Source organism: Umbelopsis ramanniana (genome assembly GCF_025399195.1).
Source record: "Umbelopsis ramanniana AG unplaced genomic scaffold K450scaffold_122, whole genome shotgun sequence".
Lineage (NCBI taxonomy): Eukaryota > Fungi > Mucoromycota > Umbelopsidomycetes > Umbelopsidales > Umbelopsidaceae > Umbelopsis > Umbelopsis ramanniana.
The window spans coordinates 924-14,629 of record NW_026252208.1 but is presented as its reverse complement, the minus strand read 5'-3'; the positions used below and the strand labels follow the sequence as shown (position 1 = coordinate 14,629).

Here is a 13,706-nt window from a genome sequence, read left to right as displayed (position 1 = left end):
TATCCTATGTTGCAAAAAGTGCGGCATACTATGGAACCGCGACGTCAATGCGGCAAAGAACATGATGCAGATTGCGTCTTCTACTTGGTCAGGAGAAGGCAGACCGAATCCCTTTCGCAGACCAGGGCCTAATATCACCACAACGAATGTGGGTTCCTCTTGAGGATTTAGATCGCTACACTTTGTGGTAAGAGATATTTCCAATCTCTATTGTATTTTTTATTGAATATCATACTAATCGGTGCAAATTTTCGTCAACTTGAAACGTCTTTCTTGCGCTGAGTGTGATCGAGTTTGCCTTGATATCAATTTGGGTGTGTAAACGTATATTACCTTTTGTTTGATCCGCACCAATGAAACATCAGACTGATGCAAATTTCCTCTCATTTTAGGTGCAAAATGATCATGCTCACAGCGCAAAGAAGACTTTCAAAGTGACGTATAATTTTTTCGAAAATAAAGTAGGTTTTACGACGCCTGCTTTCCTAGAAATTCACAGTCAGCCGTCTTTTTAAAAGCGAATTTTTGGCTTTGAGCTGCCAAAGAAACGTGCGGTACCTGATGGTGATAGTGGAAAACTACGAAATGTCGACCTTCCATCGGAAATATGACTTTGCTTATTGGAAATTCATTGGTTAGACCCTATGTGATTAGCTGTTCAGGACTGATTATGATATCTTAATTGTCAATATGGATATATACTTCATTTACTCGGTCTGTAGCAGATGAGACAACGTCCTGAAACTGCAAAATAATCATTTCAGGAGAAGTGTATGATAAGAAATGATCATTTGAGCACCTTGGTGACATTGAAAACCCGTTTGCTTCGACATGATACAAACATAACATGCAAGAGGTCTGAAAATGGCATATGTAGTCTTTTCCCAGTTGAGCATAGTCCCTCTATGCAATGGCCCCATGCGCGCTATAGGGGATTTTATAGGCGCTTGGGTTCCTGCAGTGAGCTTGCCATTTTTCCGTGCTATGTATTAAGTACTAATTTCAGTACTATTTCATGCTGCATGCTTGGACTTGCATTGTCTTGCAAACACCGACAAACAGCTATGGAAGGAGTTACACATGAGTGTGTTCGTAGTAATCGTTGATATGTGTTTCAGCTACCTGAATCCAGCTCGGCTTCATTAAGCCGTACGTTCAGTCCAGAGATTTCTTGGCAATTTGCGTTCTCCCTAAATGTATTTTCTCTTTATATGGGTATTTCTGACACACCTTCAGCCGTTTATCCTTCTGCTTGATATAATTTTATTTACAAAAGAAGCATGTACGGATGAAGATCCATTTGTATGTATAGGTGGTAAACTCTAAAAGGATATGCGATGCCTACAATTCAAGAGAGCAGGTAGGCGTATACTGCTTGTGATGAAAATAGTCGATGTGACACCATTCCATCACCTTGGCTTTCACATTTAGCAACATGTTGACCGTGTAATATCTATTAAAAGCTCATCATTAATACATCGTCCAGGATTTTAATGCAATTTCCAATGTGGTTTCACTTACCGAAGTGGCGCATCACCCCATCGATTCCAATATATCATATTGGTCTCGTCCACGGCCTTGGTGAAAGCTTGGATCTCTGGGGATAACCAAGTTTGGACGTTGACGATTTCAAAGTTATTGTAGTACATGAGAGGCTGCATGTCTTGTCGTGCTTGATAGTCTTGTGGTATAGCGAGACAGTTGCCATGAGATTGGTCTAAAACCGTTTTTCCATTCACTGCTTGATGGCTGGTATTATGCATGTAGTCGTTGAAAAAGTCAAGCATGCCATGCGCTACATGTCTTGCTTCTGTAGTCACAGCTCGGTAGCCGTAATCCATTCCTCGAGATCGCATGTATCTAAATAAATCCACGTCGATTTTACTGTCCAGTCGACTATCGTGGTCCAATCGCCAGTAATAATCCAGATCTCTGATAGCCGGGTGGTTAAAGATATCCACAAAGAAGAAATGAATCATATGATTGTAGCCCGGGAATGCTCTACGTGCCGTAGGGTTCATGTTGAGGCTATCAATTTGAGCGGGATCATTGATATCGATTTGTGGGAACGATGAAGGTAGCGAGAACTCGACAAGATGGAATGTGACATTCATTTCTTCTGGCCACATTGCTCGATAACGCTCACGGAAAGTGCTATTAAAAGGAGGCTCATGGAAAATGTGAATAGGGTAGCGGTAATCGTTGTTGAAGTTGTCCCATAGTCTCCATAGTGACTGATTGAAGCGCATCATTTCCTTATGGTTCTGCTCCAGTGGGCGGTCCAAGAATTCAATGAGGAAAACAATGGCAGCATTGACAGGAGGGGTTTCGGTAACAGACACATCACTGGTTCTCAAGACAATGGGTGACCTTGGCTTTTGCTCAAGAGGGTCCGCAGGACAATCGGAGGATATCTTGTATATCGGTTCAGTATCCTGTTCGACCACCATATTCTCAGCTTGCCATCGTAAAGGTTGGACATTCTGTCGCCGTGCTGAAGCGAATATAAGAACGCAAAGTAAACTTGCTAAGATGATGACAATACGGACTCTCCGTAACTTTGGCGTAGGTGACATGTAGACGACGAGAGGAAAGCAAGAGAGAAGAAGAGGTTAGAAAAGTAAGATAGGAAAAAATAAATCCTGACATTAAGCTATCGTCATTGTCTGAAAATAAAAAATCTGGATAAAAAAAAAAAAAGCAAGGTATCTATGGCGCCAAGCAAAAATCCTAATGTTCTTTCCCTGGGATACTGTTCGCAGCGCAGATCTCGAGCCATTATGGAACTGACCTTTCAAATCAATTGTTTGCGTGTACAGACTGGGTCATTTCATGGAATGATATTCGTTGACCTTCTTACGTCAAACCAGTGGATGATTTTCCAGATATGAAGCCCATTAAATTGTATAAAAATATACAAAATGCCTCCAATGAGCTTAGTGAAAAGACATCATCTCCGCCATTAGTGAGATGACGTTAAAAATCTTTTCAGAGCGGGATAATATCAATTTGGGAAGAATGATCTCAGTTGGTTGGCTAATTTTCAGCTGGGCCAGACCACTTCATGGGGCGGTTCCCTGTATGAAATTAACAGAACCCTGTTCATTTATTGGGTCTCCCTTCCTCTTCTATTAAACGTAGAGACTATGTATGTACACTTTAAAAGCACAAAATTGCTTCTAGAAAACCAGATCTGATGTTGAGCTAGGTTGGTCGTGGTGCTTGATGACTGAGTTTACTGGCAATCCCCCTGGCCCGAGCTAATGCATCCGCGAATTTATCGGGTTGCTGGCCGACCGCTGGTGCTGTGGCTGCAGGATTAGCGCTGGGCACAAATTGAATGTTGCTTCGATTCTGTTGGGCAAGCGCCTTTTCCTCTGCCGCTTTCTTTTGTGCATCCAGCAAACTGTCTATATCCGCGCCAAGGCCGTGTGGATCGAATTGCTCCTTTGGAAAGTTAGAGCTATATTCATCCAGCTCAACAAACTCTACCAACTTTTCATAGATATGTGGATTTCGGAACGCTTTGCTCTCTTGCAAATGTTCATTGAACCGGGTGCCAGATTCTCTTAAAGACAAAAAATGAATTATGCGAGCCTACAACCGACAGAAACGAGCAGTATCAATTTCCGTCCGTGCATAGAATTGTATTACACATGTCGTAAACGTTACTTTACCTCTACGTCCGGATCGCAGTCGCCGGCTGGCTCTGGTGCAATGTTCCAATTTTCCACGCCAGGTACAGGATCTGGCTTAAGCAGTAATTTCCGTCTCCTTTCTTGCTCATCTCCATCCTCTATGTTCATGGGTGTTGCCGTATCATCATTGTCCGCAGCTATCGATGTAGTTTTTGGTGGCGCCGGTTCTGGCAAGGACGTTGGTCGGACTACCGGTTTACTGTGAATGTGTACTGTGCTTGTAAGTTGCTTTTTGGGCGTTAATCCTGTAAAAAGAATGTATGAGATATGTGTTTTTTACACTTGATACCACCTATACACTGTAGTATTTTGAATATGGTCTTTGATACACCATGAATCTCGTACCTTGTAAACCATCCGTGTCCGACTTTCGTTTCTGGCAGTATTAGAAAGCAAATTCATACAAGGTCAATTCACGCTGTTGCCTGTTAATCGCGAGAGAATCATGCGATGTTTGACTTACAGAAGGAGGCTCACTGTTCTGTTGTGGCTTACTGGGTGTTTGTTCTGAGAAAATGAAATGTTCACAAACATTGTTCTAATTGTACAAGGCACACAAAATTGGGTATGAGGCAAGGCAACTTACGAGTTTCATTTTCGGAATCGTCGTCCTCGTCAGAGTAGTTCACAAGATTTCCTAGCAGATTAGAAGCCATGGCTGATCTCTGTAGCGAGAGATTGCAGACTGGGAGCAAAACTGCAGTTTGTAAAGTTCTGTCGCGCTATTTTTTGAATGGCCGACTTCAATGCTGCTGGTGCGGTAGTAACTTCCAACGAACGAGTCCCCGAGAACCGCGTAATTCCTTTCCACTCATGTTGGCCATTTTCGCTCGACAAAGCTTTCACATCTCTCAACCACTGAAAACATGTATCACGTTACCTCAACGTTTGCCTAAATCATGTTTCGAACGTTCGTTCATTGGTTCACAAAGGTGGTCTTCTCAGCTTAAGTCGCCATCCCTGTTTCCCATTCGACCACACTATTACAACGAATCCAATGGCAGCCTATCAAAAGCGCTTCAGAGACAAAACAATCCATTTCGCAAATTTGGTCGACGTCTAAACAATACAAGTCCAAATGTAATCATATGGACAGTTATAGGCACTAATGTATCAGTATTTCTAATGTGGCAGTATGCTATATCAAGCTACCAACAATTTCAAGACCCTCGATGGCTGAAGTTTATGATGAAGAACTTCATGGTTCATGTAGATTCTGTATCCAGTGGGCGATGGCATAATCTTTTGGCAGCTTCTGTATCGCACAAGGATACTACTCACCTTGGAGTCAATATGCTGGTTTTATACACAATGGGCATGGGAGTCATTGAAGCCATTGGCGCATCTCGGTTTTTACTTCTCTATGGTGCTTCGGGTATTGCCTCTTCGTTAGCTCATATTGGATACCAGAAATACATTCTACCCAGGTTGCAAAAACGGCCTCTTCCCCAAACCATAGGTTCTCTCGGAGCTTCGGGATCGGTCATGGGCATTACAACATTTTTTGCGTGCGCCTGTAAGTAATGAAATCATATTGAAGCATAAAACAATGGGAAGTATGGATTGTTTCTTTGGCTCACATGTCTTTCTAGTCCCTAAAGCTACTTTTTTGGTCTTCTTCATTGTGCCAATGCCAGCTATTGCCGTAGTAGGGTTGTTTGCAGCATACGACATATATAAAGCTTCTACAGTCACCGTGAGTACCACTCGCTTCGAATATAAGGTATCTTCTACACCACTAACATCTTTTTGTCCACCACTCTTTGCAATAGTATGGTACAATCGATAGTGCAGGTCACATAGGAGGGGCAATGTATGGTGCGGCGTACTGGTTCCTTAGAGTCAAGCCATTATTGAGAGCTGGTCGCTGGCGTGTATAATAAACAGGCAAGATAATATTGGACGTAGCAGCTCAATTACCAACATTTAAGAACATGCGATATGGTAAATCTGTGATTTTTGCTACGTTTAGATGCTTTTTCGTTGGTATGACTGCCTGCCAAAATATTTAATACTGTCTAAACAACTGATCATGCCAATGCATGTAGTACCATTGTAAGCAAATTCGATAGTATGATATACTGTATCTAGAATGACACGGTCATCTCGTCCCGCTTGATTATCTCTGCGGTGCCTTCAATAGCTTATAGAAAATGGTACAGAAAGGACGTATCGTCTCATTTGAGTTTCTTTGTACTTCTCATAACTCCACCGGGACAATCTTTGGAGGGTGATGATGATAGTTTATTGGTAAAAGAAGTGCATTGATATTACGTACAATACGCCTAGGGCAGCTGTTAATGGGTTTGCATTTCATTTTGACCCTGAGAACCAAACCTATTAGTTAAAAGAGCAGCAGGATCGGTGTTTCCAAAACCAAAGGCACTCACATAATTAACATAGTCTGGCGTTTCGCAAGCCTCGTATTCTTCAATCAAGTCTTGCACAACCTGTCGGGAGTCATCAAACTCGTCCAATGTGTCGGAAAACATAGGCTCTTTGCGATATTGCTCCAGGAAAGCATTTCTCTTCCTGAATTTATCATACTGATCGCATGTCCTTCTGAAAAGCTATGGCAAGGGGTTAGCGAGAGAGCTCAGATTTCATCCGCACCAAAGAGTTTAAAGCACTTACAGATGCAATACTTGTATGATTGGCAAGCATAAGTCCGCTCACTCGATGTGACGTTTGAACATATGGTGATTTCTTTGTCAAAGCAACTTGAATACTCGCTGGTCCCCAAGGAATGAACTGAGCTAGGCGACGTTCTCTTATACGCAAAAGCGATTTATGCACCTGAAAAGAGGGTCAGCCGGCTGTTTGCAATAACCACTTCCAAACTCGAATTGAAGTTACATACATCGGTTGGATCCGCTTCGCCTTGAATGATGTTCAGCACAGATATATAGCAACTACGTTTACTCGGTATTGTCGACACCATGCGATTTTTGGGCTGCAACAACCTTCGCATGACATCCAAGACCGTCGTTTTGCGAATGGATTTGGCCTAAAAACAGCAATTGGTTGATACCGATGAAGTCAATTATACACTTGGATATCGAATGGATCTTACTTTATCAACCTGGTCGCTTGAGAAAGGCGTATATGCTGTAGTCAAGAAGTGGCACTGAGGTGTAGGGATAAGTGAAGATATCATGCCAACCAAATCATTGTTCATGTATCCAGGATATCTCAATGTCGTAGTGCTCGCTGACATGACGGTGGATACCTATACCAAAGGCACGATGTTAGTCCTCCTTCCATACAGAGCATCCAAGAAGTCGCGATTTTCCTGTAATACTTACCAGTTGATTGGTTTGCTCAAATGTTGGTGTTTGTATGTGTAGGCGATCAGTTGCAATTCGTGCTAAAGCCGCATTGTCCAACACCACCTATTAATTAAAGTGTTAATGCCCATGTCGTCGCTAAATACATCTTTCGACAAGGCTAAAGCTGGACCATACCACACTATCTGCATTGCAGGTTAATCTCTTCAAACTAAGTATGCTGTTGTATGGTTGAACGACAATATCCGATACCTCCTCCGAGTTTGGAAAGACTGAGTAAGTTTGAATCAATTTCTTGGGGTAGCGATCGTTGAGACGCTCCAAGAGGAATGAACCCATGCCAGAACCAGTGCCTCCAGCAATTGAGTGCAATAACATGAATCCCTGTCAAGGCGAACATTTAGCCCAGATCCTCACATCAGCATCAGAATTTTTTCGATATATACCTCAAGAGAGTCGCTACCGTCAGCTTCTCTGTCCACCATATCCATAATCTCTTCGGATATCTTCTCTCCTTGTGCATATCCATGAGCCCAAATATTGCCAGCGCCACCACCATCATTCGACACAAATATATTTTCTGGGTTATAGAGGTTCGCAAATGCCGAGGATCTGATGTTATTGACGACCTGGAAACATAGGACGAAGAAAAAACCAGTCGTAAGCATAAACATAAGTTTCAGGACAAAGCCAGTGGGATAAAATGTAAAACTTACTCTTGGTTCCAGATCGAGCAGGATGGCACGCGGAATGTAGTGATCATCGTCGGCCTAATAGCCAGAAACAAGGTTAATTGCTGTTGCATGACCATGGTTAGCACATTCTTATATCTGACCTGGTAGAAAAAGACGTCCTTCCTGTCACCACCCTCCGTAGCGAAATCCTCCAAGGTACCGTCACTGCTAATTCCATGTTCGGCACACAGTTGCCGCCAAAATTCGCTTCCAACTGCAAATGGTCATATTATCAATAACAAGGTAACAGACGAGTGATAGGATAAGTGACGCTTACTCTGATTGCCGCATTGTCCGGCTTGCAACGTAATGATTTCGCGCGGCATACTGGTGTAGTGGAAGACGCGGTGAGAGACGCGCTGCAAGCCCAAAAAATTCACTACAAGTGATAAAATTAGTGCGGAGGTTCAACCGTTCACTCGAGTTCCCGTAGCCACCATGTCCACTCAAGATGCAGCATTCGTCTATTTCAGCTTGGAAAGCATCTATTCATTCAATGACCATCATAAATCGCTGATAGAAAAAGCAACGAGGGAAACTCGGAAAAAGCTGCGCATAGCTGTATCTTGCCCTGCCCTTGCATCCTATCGGAATGCAATTGACGCTGTATGGGAGCCGTTGCAGGAACTGTTAAGCCTAATATACGTTGCCCAGCTACAGCCAGCTTATGAGACCGAGAACCCGCTACTAGATGCAACTGCTGTTATTGTTGAGCTGTGTGGCTATGAGATCGCTGTAGATGATATCTACGAAAGAATATATGTACTGGAAGCAGGTTAGTAAAGCTATATACTGCTGCAATGACCTCATTTGCACATATCTCATTCACCTTTTGTACAATTCAGACAAGGAAACAGTACATGAACTCAATCAAAAGCGAAGTTCTGGCCCTTTGCCCGTACAACTTGTTCAAACGACTACAAAATTGGTCGATGACACATCAAAATCAGAGTCTATCAACAACCGCAACGCGCGACAGTTTGAACAAGTGGCGGTAGGAGGCACGTTTGATCACCTGCACGCAGGACATAAGATATTGTTGACCATGACAGCACTAATTGCATCTAAGAAGCTGTATTGTGGTATCACCGGTAACGTATCGTTTGGCACGCGTGTTCTCTGTGTATCAATAATGAATGTAAATGACTAACTGCTGCTCATAGATGATGTAATGCTGGCGAAGAAAAAGCATAAAGAGCTTATTGCATCTACAGAAGATCGTATAAAGAATGTTAAGGAGATCTTGAGAATAATTCGAAAAGACATTGAACTTTGCGTCGTACCTATCACTGATGCCTTTGGACCAACCGTTACCGAAGAAAAAATTGAAGCTTTGGTAGTGTCTGCCGAAACCATGGCAGGAGGAAACGCAGGTATGAATGACAATCTCGGATAAAGTAGTGTTACCAGTTGATCAAAGAATGCTAATGAAACCATTTTGATGACAATGATAGTCAACACTGAAAGAGCGAAGCTAGGATGGCCCCCAGTTGAACTTCGTGTTATCGATGTAATTTCGCCAACAAAAACCTCTGTTCACGGTCAAGATATCTCGGCATTAAAAATATCATCAACATGGATTAGAAACTATATAGCCACCGATCAACGAGATTAAATAAATACTTGGTGCTCACCCGCCAGTGCAGTCCAGCAAATATTATCAAGTCAATAGCAATGCAAAGGATTGGACGTTTATTGTCTGGTTAGACAGGGCGTGAAACTCAAAAAAAAGGAACAACGGAAAATAACTAAAGCAAAAAACAAGTAATAGGAAAAAAACAGTCAAAAGACAAAGAACTTGCACGCTGTACACACAAGGTATCATGAGATTAAGTGAAAACAAAAGATGATGAGAGTGGGGGTCATCCACGGTCAACATCGTATTCCCAACCACTGAATTCCTTTTCCTTTGCTTCAAACATGTCGACCAGCCGATTATTCAAGGAACGGAATACTTTTTGTAATCGGTATCTCGTTGAAAGACCGAGTTCTTTGTTTTCCTCCTTCGTTTCTGGTGATGTTGTCTCAAGGTCCGGTTGCACTTGATTACTTTCGGTGGTGGTTGAAGTGGGTTGAGATTCCTTTGCCGGTGCAGGATTATTGGGACGGGCAATAGTAGGATCTTCCATAGCCATGGCAGGAACGCGGGCGTGGGAACCACCATGTCCACGTCCATGACCATGATAATGGTGGTGGTGATGATAACCACCAAGAGGGGGATTTAACTGTTCGACGCCAGCTCCATTATCGAAGTTGAGATGGACGCGACCATTGCCAAACAGTTCATTCTCTGATAATTGCCAATGCCTTGGGAAGTGTTGCTGTGAAAATACGCTGTCGTCTATACCTAAAAATCGAGCAATTCGTTGAAATGATTGTGAAGGGTCGTGAACGAAATCTTCAGAGCGTATAACGAGAATTTGGGAAGGAGGGAAGTTCTTGATAAAAGGCTCCAAGGAGTTGGAATACATGCCCCTTGCAAGTGAGTCGAATCCATGGGGTCTATCCGTGGCTATTGAGGAAAATGGCATGAGTGAGATACTGATAATAATCAACGGCCAATGTTAAAACTGAATATCATCTTACCACGACGGTCAAGCTCAGGACCATCCAAAGGGATATTCATGTTCCATGAGGCTCTGACTTCACTGCCTTGATGGCACTGTACAAAGCCAGTCCAGCCTGTTTGAGTACTGGTATGGCCACATCGGCGCAAAATTTGAAGTTCCACATTCATAAAGGTTTCAAAAGATATCCCTGATGTGGCATGACCAGCTTCGAGGTATTGCGCGTATGCCCTGTCGATAGGATCTCGCAACACGAAAATAAGCTTGACGTGTGGCAAGGTCTCCCGTATACGCTTGGCAGTTAAGTGGCTCTTGTAGAGGTAATGAGGGGCATTCTCTCCCGAGATAATGGATCGCTTCTTTCCCGTTCTATCGGTTGACATAGTATGAAGATCATCTGAGTCCAGATAGGGAAATTTGCTTAGATAAGATTCGAAAGCCGAAGACTCTTCGTAGTGGTCAGAGTCGAAGACAGAATATCCGTTGGTCTTGACATTATCTAAAACTTGTGGGTGTTGTAATAAGGTATTGTAAATGTAATTGGAGCCGCATAATTCTCCTCCAGCAAAAATAAAGGAAGGTATTATTTTTGCACACATCTGAACACCCCATGGGCAATTCGGTGGATAGTACACTAGATAAAATTAGAAAAAATGGCATCATCAGCAATGTGCACACTTTGGGTGAACTTGATGATAAAAATAGAGCTTACATTGGGTATCTACGTTTGCTGTTCTTGAGTTCGACTCTGAGTATTTGTTTTTAAGTACGCCTTTAAGCTTAGAGTATGAACGACGGTTGGTAAACGGTTCGAACACTGTTTCATCATCGCTTCCAAGGCGCGGAGACCATATATATGGCCGAGCAACAAGTAAGGCTATGACGAGAAAGACAGCGAGCAAAGTCAGTCGTAACCGTTTCCGAAGTTGCCTGAGATGAATTGTTCGGGCATGTCCAGGGGTTGAATGGTGGGGATGAAGAAAAATAGACAAGACTGCATTATCTATTTCACTCATGAGCTGAATGAGAGGATGGGGTGTTTTGGTTGGTCGGTTTGGTCGCTGATGGGAATCGACAGACGCCGACGAACTATCGTGGGAGGATCGTTGATAAGTTGGATGAGCTTTCATTGATTGTAAGGAGGACATGGAGTTCAGGAGGACATGTTAGAGTAGATGGATAAGGCGACACAGGGAAAAGCGTTACACATGCGAGGTGGAAAGTTTTTTTTTTTTGGTCTTTGTGGCCCTGCTTTTTGGGCTGGTCTTTCAGTGCCGACACCACTGGTTATGCCTTTGACCCAACTCACCAACTTCACTGCTACCCAACATGTCTCTAGGTTTATATAACGCTCATCCACTTCTTTATAATTTGCACTATTGTATTCATTTTTTGTATTTTAAGGAGAGAAAAGAAATGGAAGAGAGAGAGTATAAGAACAACAAAAAAGTGGTAATAAATGTCTTTCATTTTTTTCTTCTATGTAACAACTCGGCTCGAATCGCAAATAAGAAAAACATTTACTGCGTCTCATTGTATTTGGCGGCCTCAACACCGTGTTGGTCGTGGTTAGCAAAGTTGAACCAGGGGATTGCATCTGGAAAATTGAGTTAGAAACTCAACACGCAGTAAACAACGACGCATCATGCAAGAGAGAAGGCAACTTACTGAACTTGAGCTGAGCATTCCTGGAGTTACCAGCTGCGACTGACTGAAGGTATGGTGAAAGCTGGCTCTCGCCGTATAAAGGTTTGCCTTCAGCAATGCGCTGAGCCATTTCAGCCTTGTCCTTCTCAACTTCAGCAGTGTTCTCTTCCCAACCCCAGAAACGAACTGGTAGTAAAAGTATTTACATTAGCCGTCTAATAGATTCCCGTCCTTCCAATCGGATCATACACTTACGACTGCTTCTTTGATAGGCGATCAAGAAACCACCAACGGCACCAAGGAAACCGGCCAATCTCAAAGGTCCTCGCATTGCTTTTGCTGGGCCACTAGGATTTAATTTTTCTACGGAAAGAATGCACTTGTTAGGTCACTGTTTACGTCGCAAGTACAAAAAAGGCTCAACGGCAAGTATTCGTGTAGGTTATATCCAGTCACCGTCGTGTGTATACCGTTGTTGCTATCTGTCGCGCTTCTGACTATATCCCACAAAAAAGTGATACTAATTTATGTTGGCAGTAGTCTTATGTGAAAAGACTTGTAATCGGTACTTTTCTTTTTTTCTGAATATCGAGCTTTTGGCAACGAAGATATAGATGCCAATCTAAGTCAGTTCTACAATGTGAAAGTGTACGTACCGAATCCAAGCATAATGGCTGGAGCTGCAGCGGTACCGGCAGCCAGTGCAGCATAATCAGAGGGTCGGAAATAACGAACGACGCGGAAAAAGTGTGGGTCCTTGTCAATGACAGGATAAGGAGTCTCAACGTCTTTGATGGGCATGACTTTCAACGGCGAATGCAAACGTTACAAACAAAGATGTCGTTAATATGGTCGAAAGGTGGGGATTGATATTGTGAATTTAGTATGTGGTAAGTGAGAGGTAGAAGTAGGTAAGAGGTCTGTTGGATTCGAGCTGTCAAATTATGATGTACTCACCAGAACGGTTGAAAATACTTAGTTTTGCAGCCTTGGATGCTCCTAACCAAAAATATGGTGACGTCACGGGCAATGGTGGAGCGGTGAAAAAACTGAGGCAGCAGCCCTGCGGAGATTAAATGACTTCACAAATTTCTACGAGCATGCTATCCAGCAACCCCCAGAGAATGATTTGCTTGTGGTTACGTATCGAATTCAAAAATGCGCTATAAGAAAAATTCTTCAGATAGAGTTAACTGAGAAGCCAAATTCATTGAAGTAATAAGCTTTAAAGCTTGAAGCTGATTGAGCAAATAAGAGAAGCTCTTAAAACCCTTGTATCTTCCATCAGCTGCAAGAAAAATCTTGCTTTAATCAAGTATGTACAAACTAAATTTTAAAAGAATGCCACTAAAATGTACGATCCTATCTCGGCAACTTGATTCAAAAGCTGTTCTAGTATAAGCTGGTTGCCGACGCTACCTCCTCTAATATTTGTTACCGCCTATTTCATAATGCTGAACATATCGTACAGCTTAAGTGGTTGTGTTATTCCGACAGAAAACATATAATTGCATTTGCTGCTATCAACCATCAACACTCGAGCTCAACCGCTCGTTATAATTCAACTTTGATTATCACTCTTCCTGGGTTCACTGAAGCCGGGTTAGTTGGAGTGAAGGTGTAATGGATGACTCGGTATCTATGATCAGTTTATGCCAAAGCCATCGCCTGTATTATAGCACAAGACTTTCTCCATGGCTCTTTAAGAACCAGATAGCGCTGTTCATGATTGTAGCATACTGCTTGCATGGAATTATTTTGCGCCAATATAAA

The 13,706-nt window shown here is 42.7% G+C and overlaps 7 protein-coding genes across 7 annotated transcripts; 3 read left to right on the top strand and 4 right to left on the bottom strand.

The window, feature by feature from the left end:
- Positions 1-1,235: 1,235 nt before the first annotated feature.
- Positions 1,236-2,699, bottom strand: K450DRAFT_263834 (uncharacterized protein). Its single transcript, XM_051592709.1, has 2 exons — positions 1,522-2,699; positions 1,236-1,453 (listed from the first exon to the last, which is right to left on the bottom strand). Exons 1-2 carry the CDS (start codon positions 2,574-2,576, stop codon positions 1,342-1,344), a joined length of 1,167 nt encoding a protein of 388 aa, XP_051440006.1. The 5' UTR covers positions 2,577-2,699; the 3' UTR covers positions 1,236-1,341.
- Positions 2,700-3,390: 691 nt separating this feature from the next.
- On the top strand, positions 3,391-4,170 carry K450DRAFT_263829 (uncharacterized protein). The gene is made up of 2 exons (XM_051592708.1): positions 3,391-3,918; positions 4,004-4,170. The coding sequence occupies exon 1, from the start codon at positions 3,583-3,585 to the stop codon at positions 3,901-3,903; it is 321 nt and encodes a 106-aa protein (XP_051440005.1). The 5' UTR covers positions 3,391-3,582; the 3' UTR covers positions 3,904-3,918; positions 4,004-4,170.
- A 605-nt stretch (positions 4,171-4,775) lies between these two features.
- Positions 4,776-5,539, top strand: K450DRAFT_162490 (uncharacterized protein; the record flags this gene model as incomplete). Its single annotated transcript, XM_051584028.1, has 3 exons — positions 4,776-5,214; positions 5,291-5,394; positions 5,471-5,539. Coding segments are annotated over 3 exons (612 nt in total), but the record flags the coding sequence as incomplete, so codon positions are not given.
- Positions 5,540-5,995: 456 nt separating this feature from the next.
- Positions 5,996-8,045, bottom strand: K450DRAFT_276022 (uncharacterized protein; the record flags this gene model as incomplete). The annotated part of the gene is made up of 10 exons (XM_051593204.1): positions 5,996-6,268; positions 6,333-6,494; positions 6,559-6,705; positions 6,772-6,927; positions 7,004-7,090; positions 7,163-7,369; positions 7,432-7,614; positions 7,702-7,755; positions 7,821-7,933; positions 7,997-8,045. 10 exons carry the CDS (start codon positions 8,043-8,045, stop codon positions 5,996-5,998), a joined length of 1,431 nt encoding a protein of 476 aa, XP_051440003.1.
- Positions 8,046-8,058: 13 nt separating this feature from the next.
- On the top strand, positions 8,059-9,458 carry K450DRAFT_263817 (uncharacterized protein). Its single transcript, XM_051592707.1, has 4 exons — positions 8,059-8,494; positions 8,565-8,810; positions 8,883-9,092; positions 9,174-9,458. Exons 1-4 carry the CDS (start codon positions 8,158-8,160, stop codon positions 9,332-9,334), a joined length of 954 nt encoding a protein of 317 aa, XP_051440002.1. The 5' UTR covers positions 8,059-8,157; the 3' UTR covers positions 9,335-9,458.
- K450DRAFT_263814 (uncharacterized protein) lies at positions 9,458-11,591 on the bottom strand. The gene is made up of 3 exons (XM_051592706.1): positions 10,999-11,591; positions 10,306-10,920; positions 9,458-10,231 (listed from the first exon to the last, which is right to left on the bottom strand). Exons 1-3 carry the CDS (start codon positions 11,432-11,434, stop codon positions 9,582-9,584), a joined length of 1,701 nt encoding a protein of 566 aa, XP_051440001.1. The 5' UTR covers positions 11,435-11,591; the 3' UTR covers positions 9,458-9,581.
- A 52-nt stretch (positions 11,592-11,643) lies between these two features.
- K450DRAFT_263810 (uncharacterized protein) lies at positions 11,644-12,908 on the bottom strand. The gene is made up of 6 exons (XM_051592705.1): positions 12,891-12,908; positions 12,590-12,736; positions 12,189-12,296; positions 11,955-12,119; positions 11,807-11,883; positions 11,644-11,667 (listed from the first exon to the last, which is right to left on the bottom strand). Exons 2-5 carry the CDS (start codon positions 12,732-12,734, stop codon positions 11,807-11,809), a joined length of 495 nt encoding a protein of 164 aa, XP_051440000.1. The 5' UTR covers positions 12,735-12,736; positions 12,891-12,908; the 3' UTR covers positions 11,644-11,667.
- Positions 12,909-13,706: the final 798 nt, after the last annotated feature.

Excerpts from the sequence above, each read along its gene's own strand:
- K450DRAFT_263829 (XM_051592708.1), top strand. The coding sequence starts at position 3,583 with ATGAATTATGCGAGCCTACAACCGACAGAAACGAGCAGTATCAATTTC.
- K450DRAFT_263834 (XM_051592709.1), bottom strand. The coding sequence starts at position 2,576 with ATGTCACCTACGCCAAAGTTACGGAGAGTCCGTATTGTCATCATCTTA. Across the intron at positions 1,454-1,521 it reads TGGGGTGATGCGCCACTTCG|ATATTACACGGTCAACATGT; the intron begins GTAAGTGAAACC and ends AGCTTTTAATAG.
- K450DRAFT_263817 (XM_051592707.1), top strand. The coding sequence starts at position 8,158 with ATGTCCACTCAAGATGCAGCATTCGTCTATTTCAGCTTGGAAAGCATC. Across the intron at positions 8,495-8,564 it reads AATATATGTACTGGAAGCAG|ACAAGGAAACAGTACATGAA; the intron begins GTTAGTAAAGCT and ends TGTACAATTCAG. Across the intron at positions 9,093-9,173 it reads CATGGCAGGAGGAAACGCAG|TCAACACTGAAAGAGCGAAG; the intron begins GTATGAATGACA and ends TGACAATGATAG.
- K450DRAFT_263814 (XM_051592706.1), bottom strand. The coding sequence starts at position 11,434 with ATGTCCTCCTTACAATCAATGAAAGCTCATCCAACTTATCAACGATCC. Across the intron at positions 10,921-10,998 it reads AGCAAACGTAGATACCCAAT|TGTACTATCCACCGAATTGC; the intron begins GTAAGCTCTATT and ends AATTTTATCTAG. Across the intron at positions 10,232-10,305 it reads TCCTGAGCTTGACCGTCGTG|CCACGGATAGACCCCATGGA; the intron begins GTAAGATGATAT and ends TTTCCTCAATAG.
- K450DRAFT_263810 (XM_051592705.1), bottom strand. The coding sequence starts at position 12,734 with ATGCCCATCAAAGACGTTGAGACTCCTTATCCTGTCATTGACAAGGAC. Across the intron at positions 12,120-12,188 it reads CGCCTATCAAAGAAGCAGTC|TTCGTTTCTGGGGTTGGGAA; the intron begins GTAAGTGTATGA and ends TTTTACTACCAG. Across the intron at positions 11,884-11,954 it reads GAATGCTCAGCTCAAGTTCA|ATGCAATCCCCTGGTTCAAC; the intron begins GTAAGTTGCCTT and ends TCAATTTTCCAG.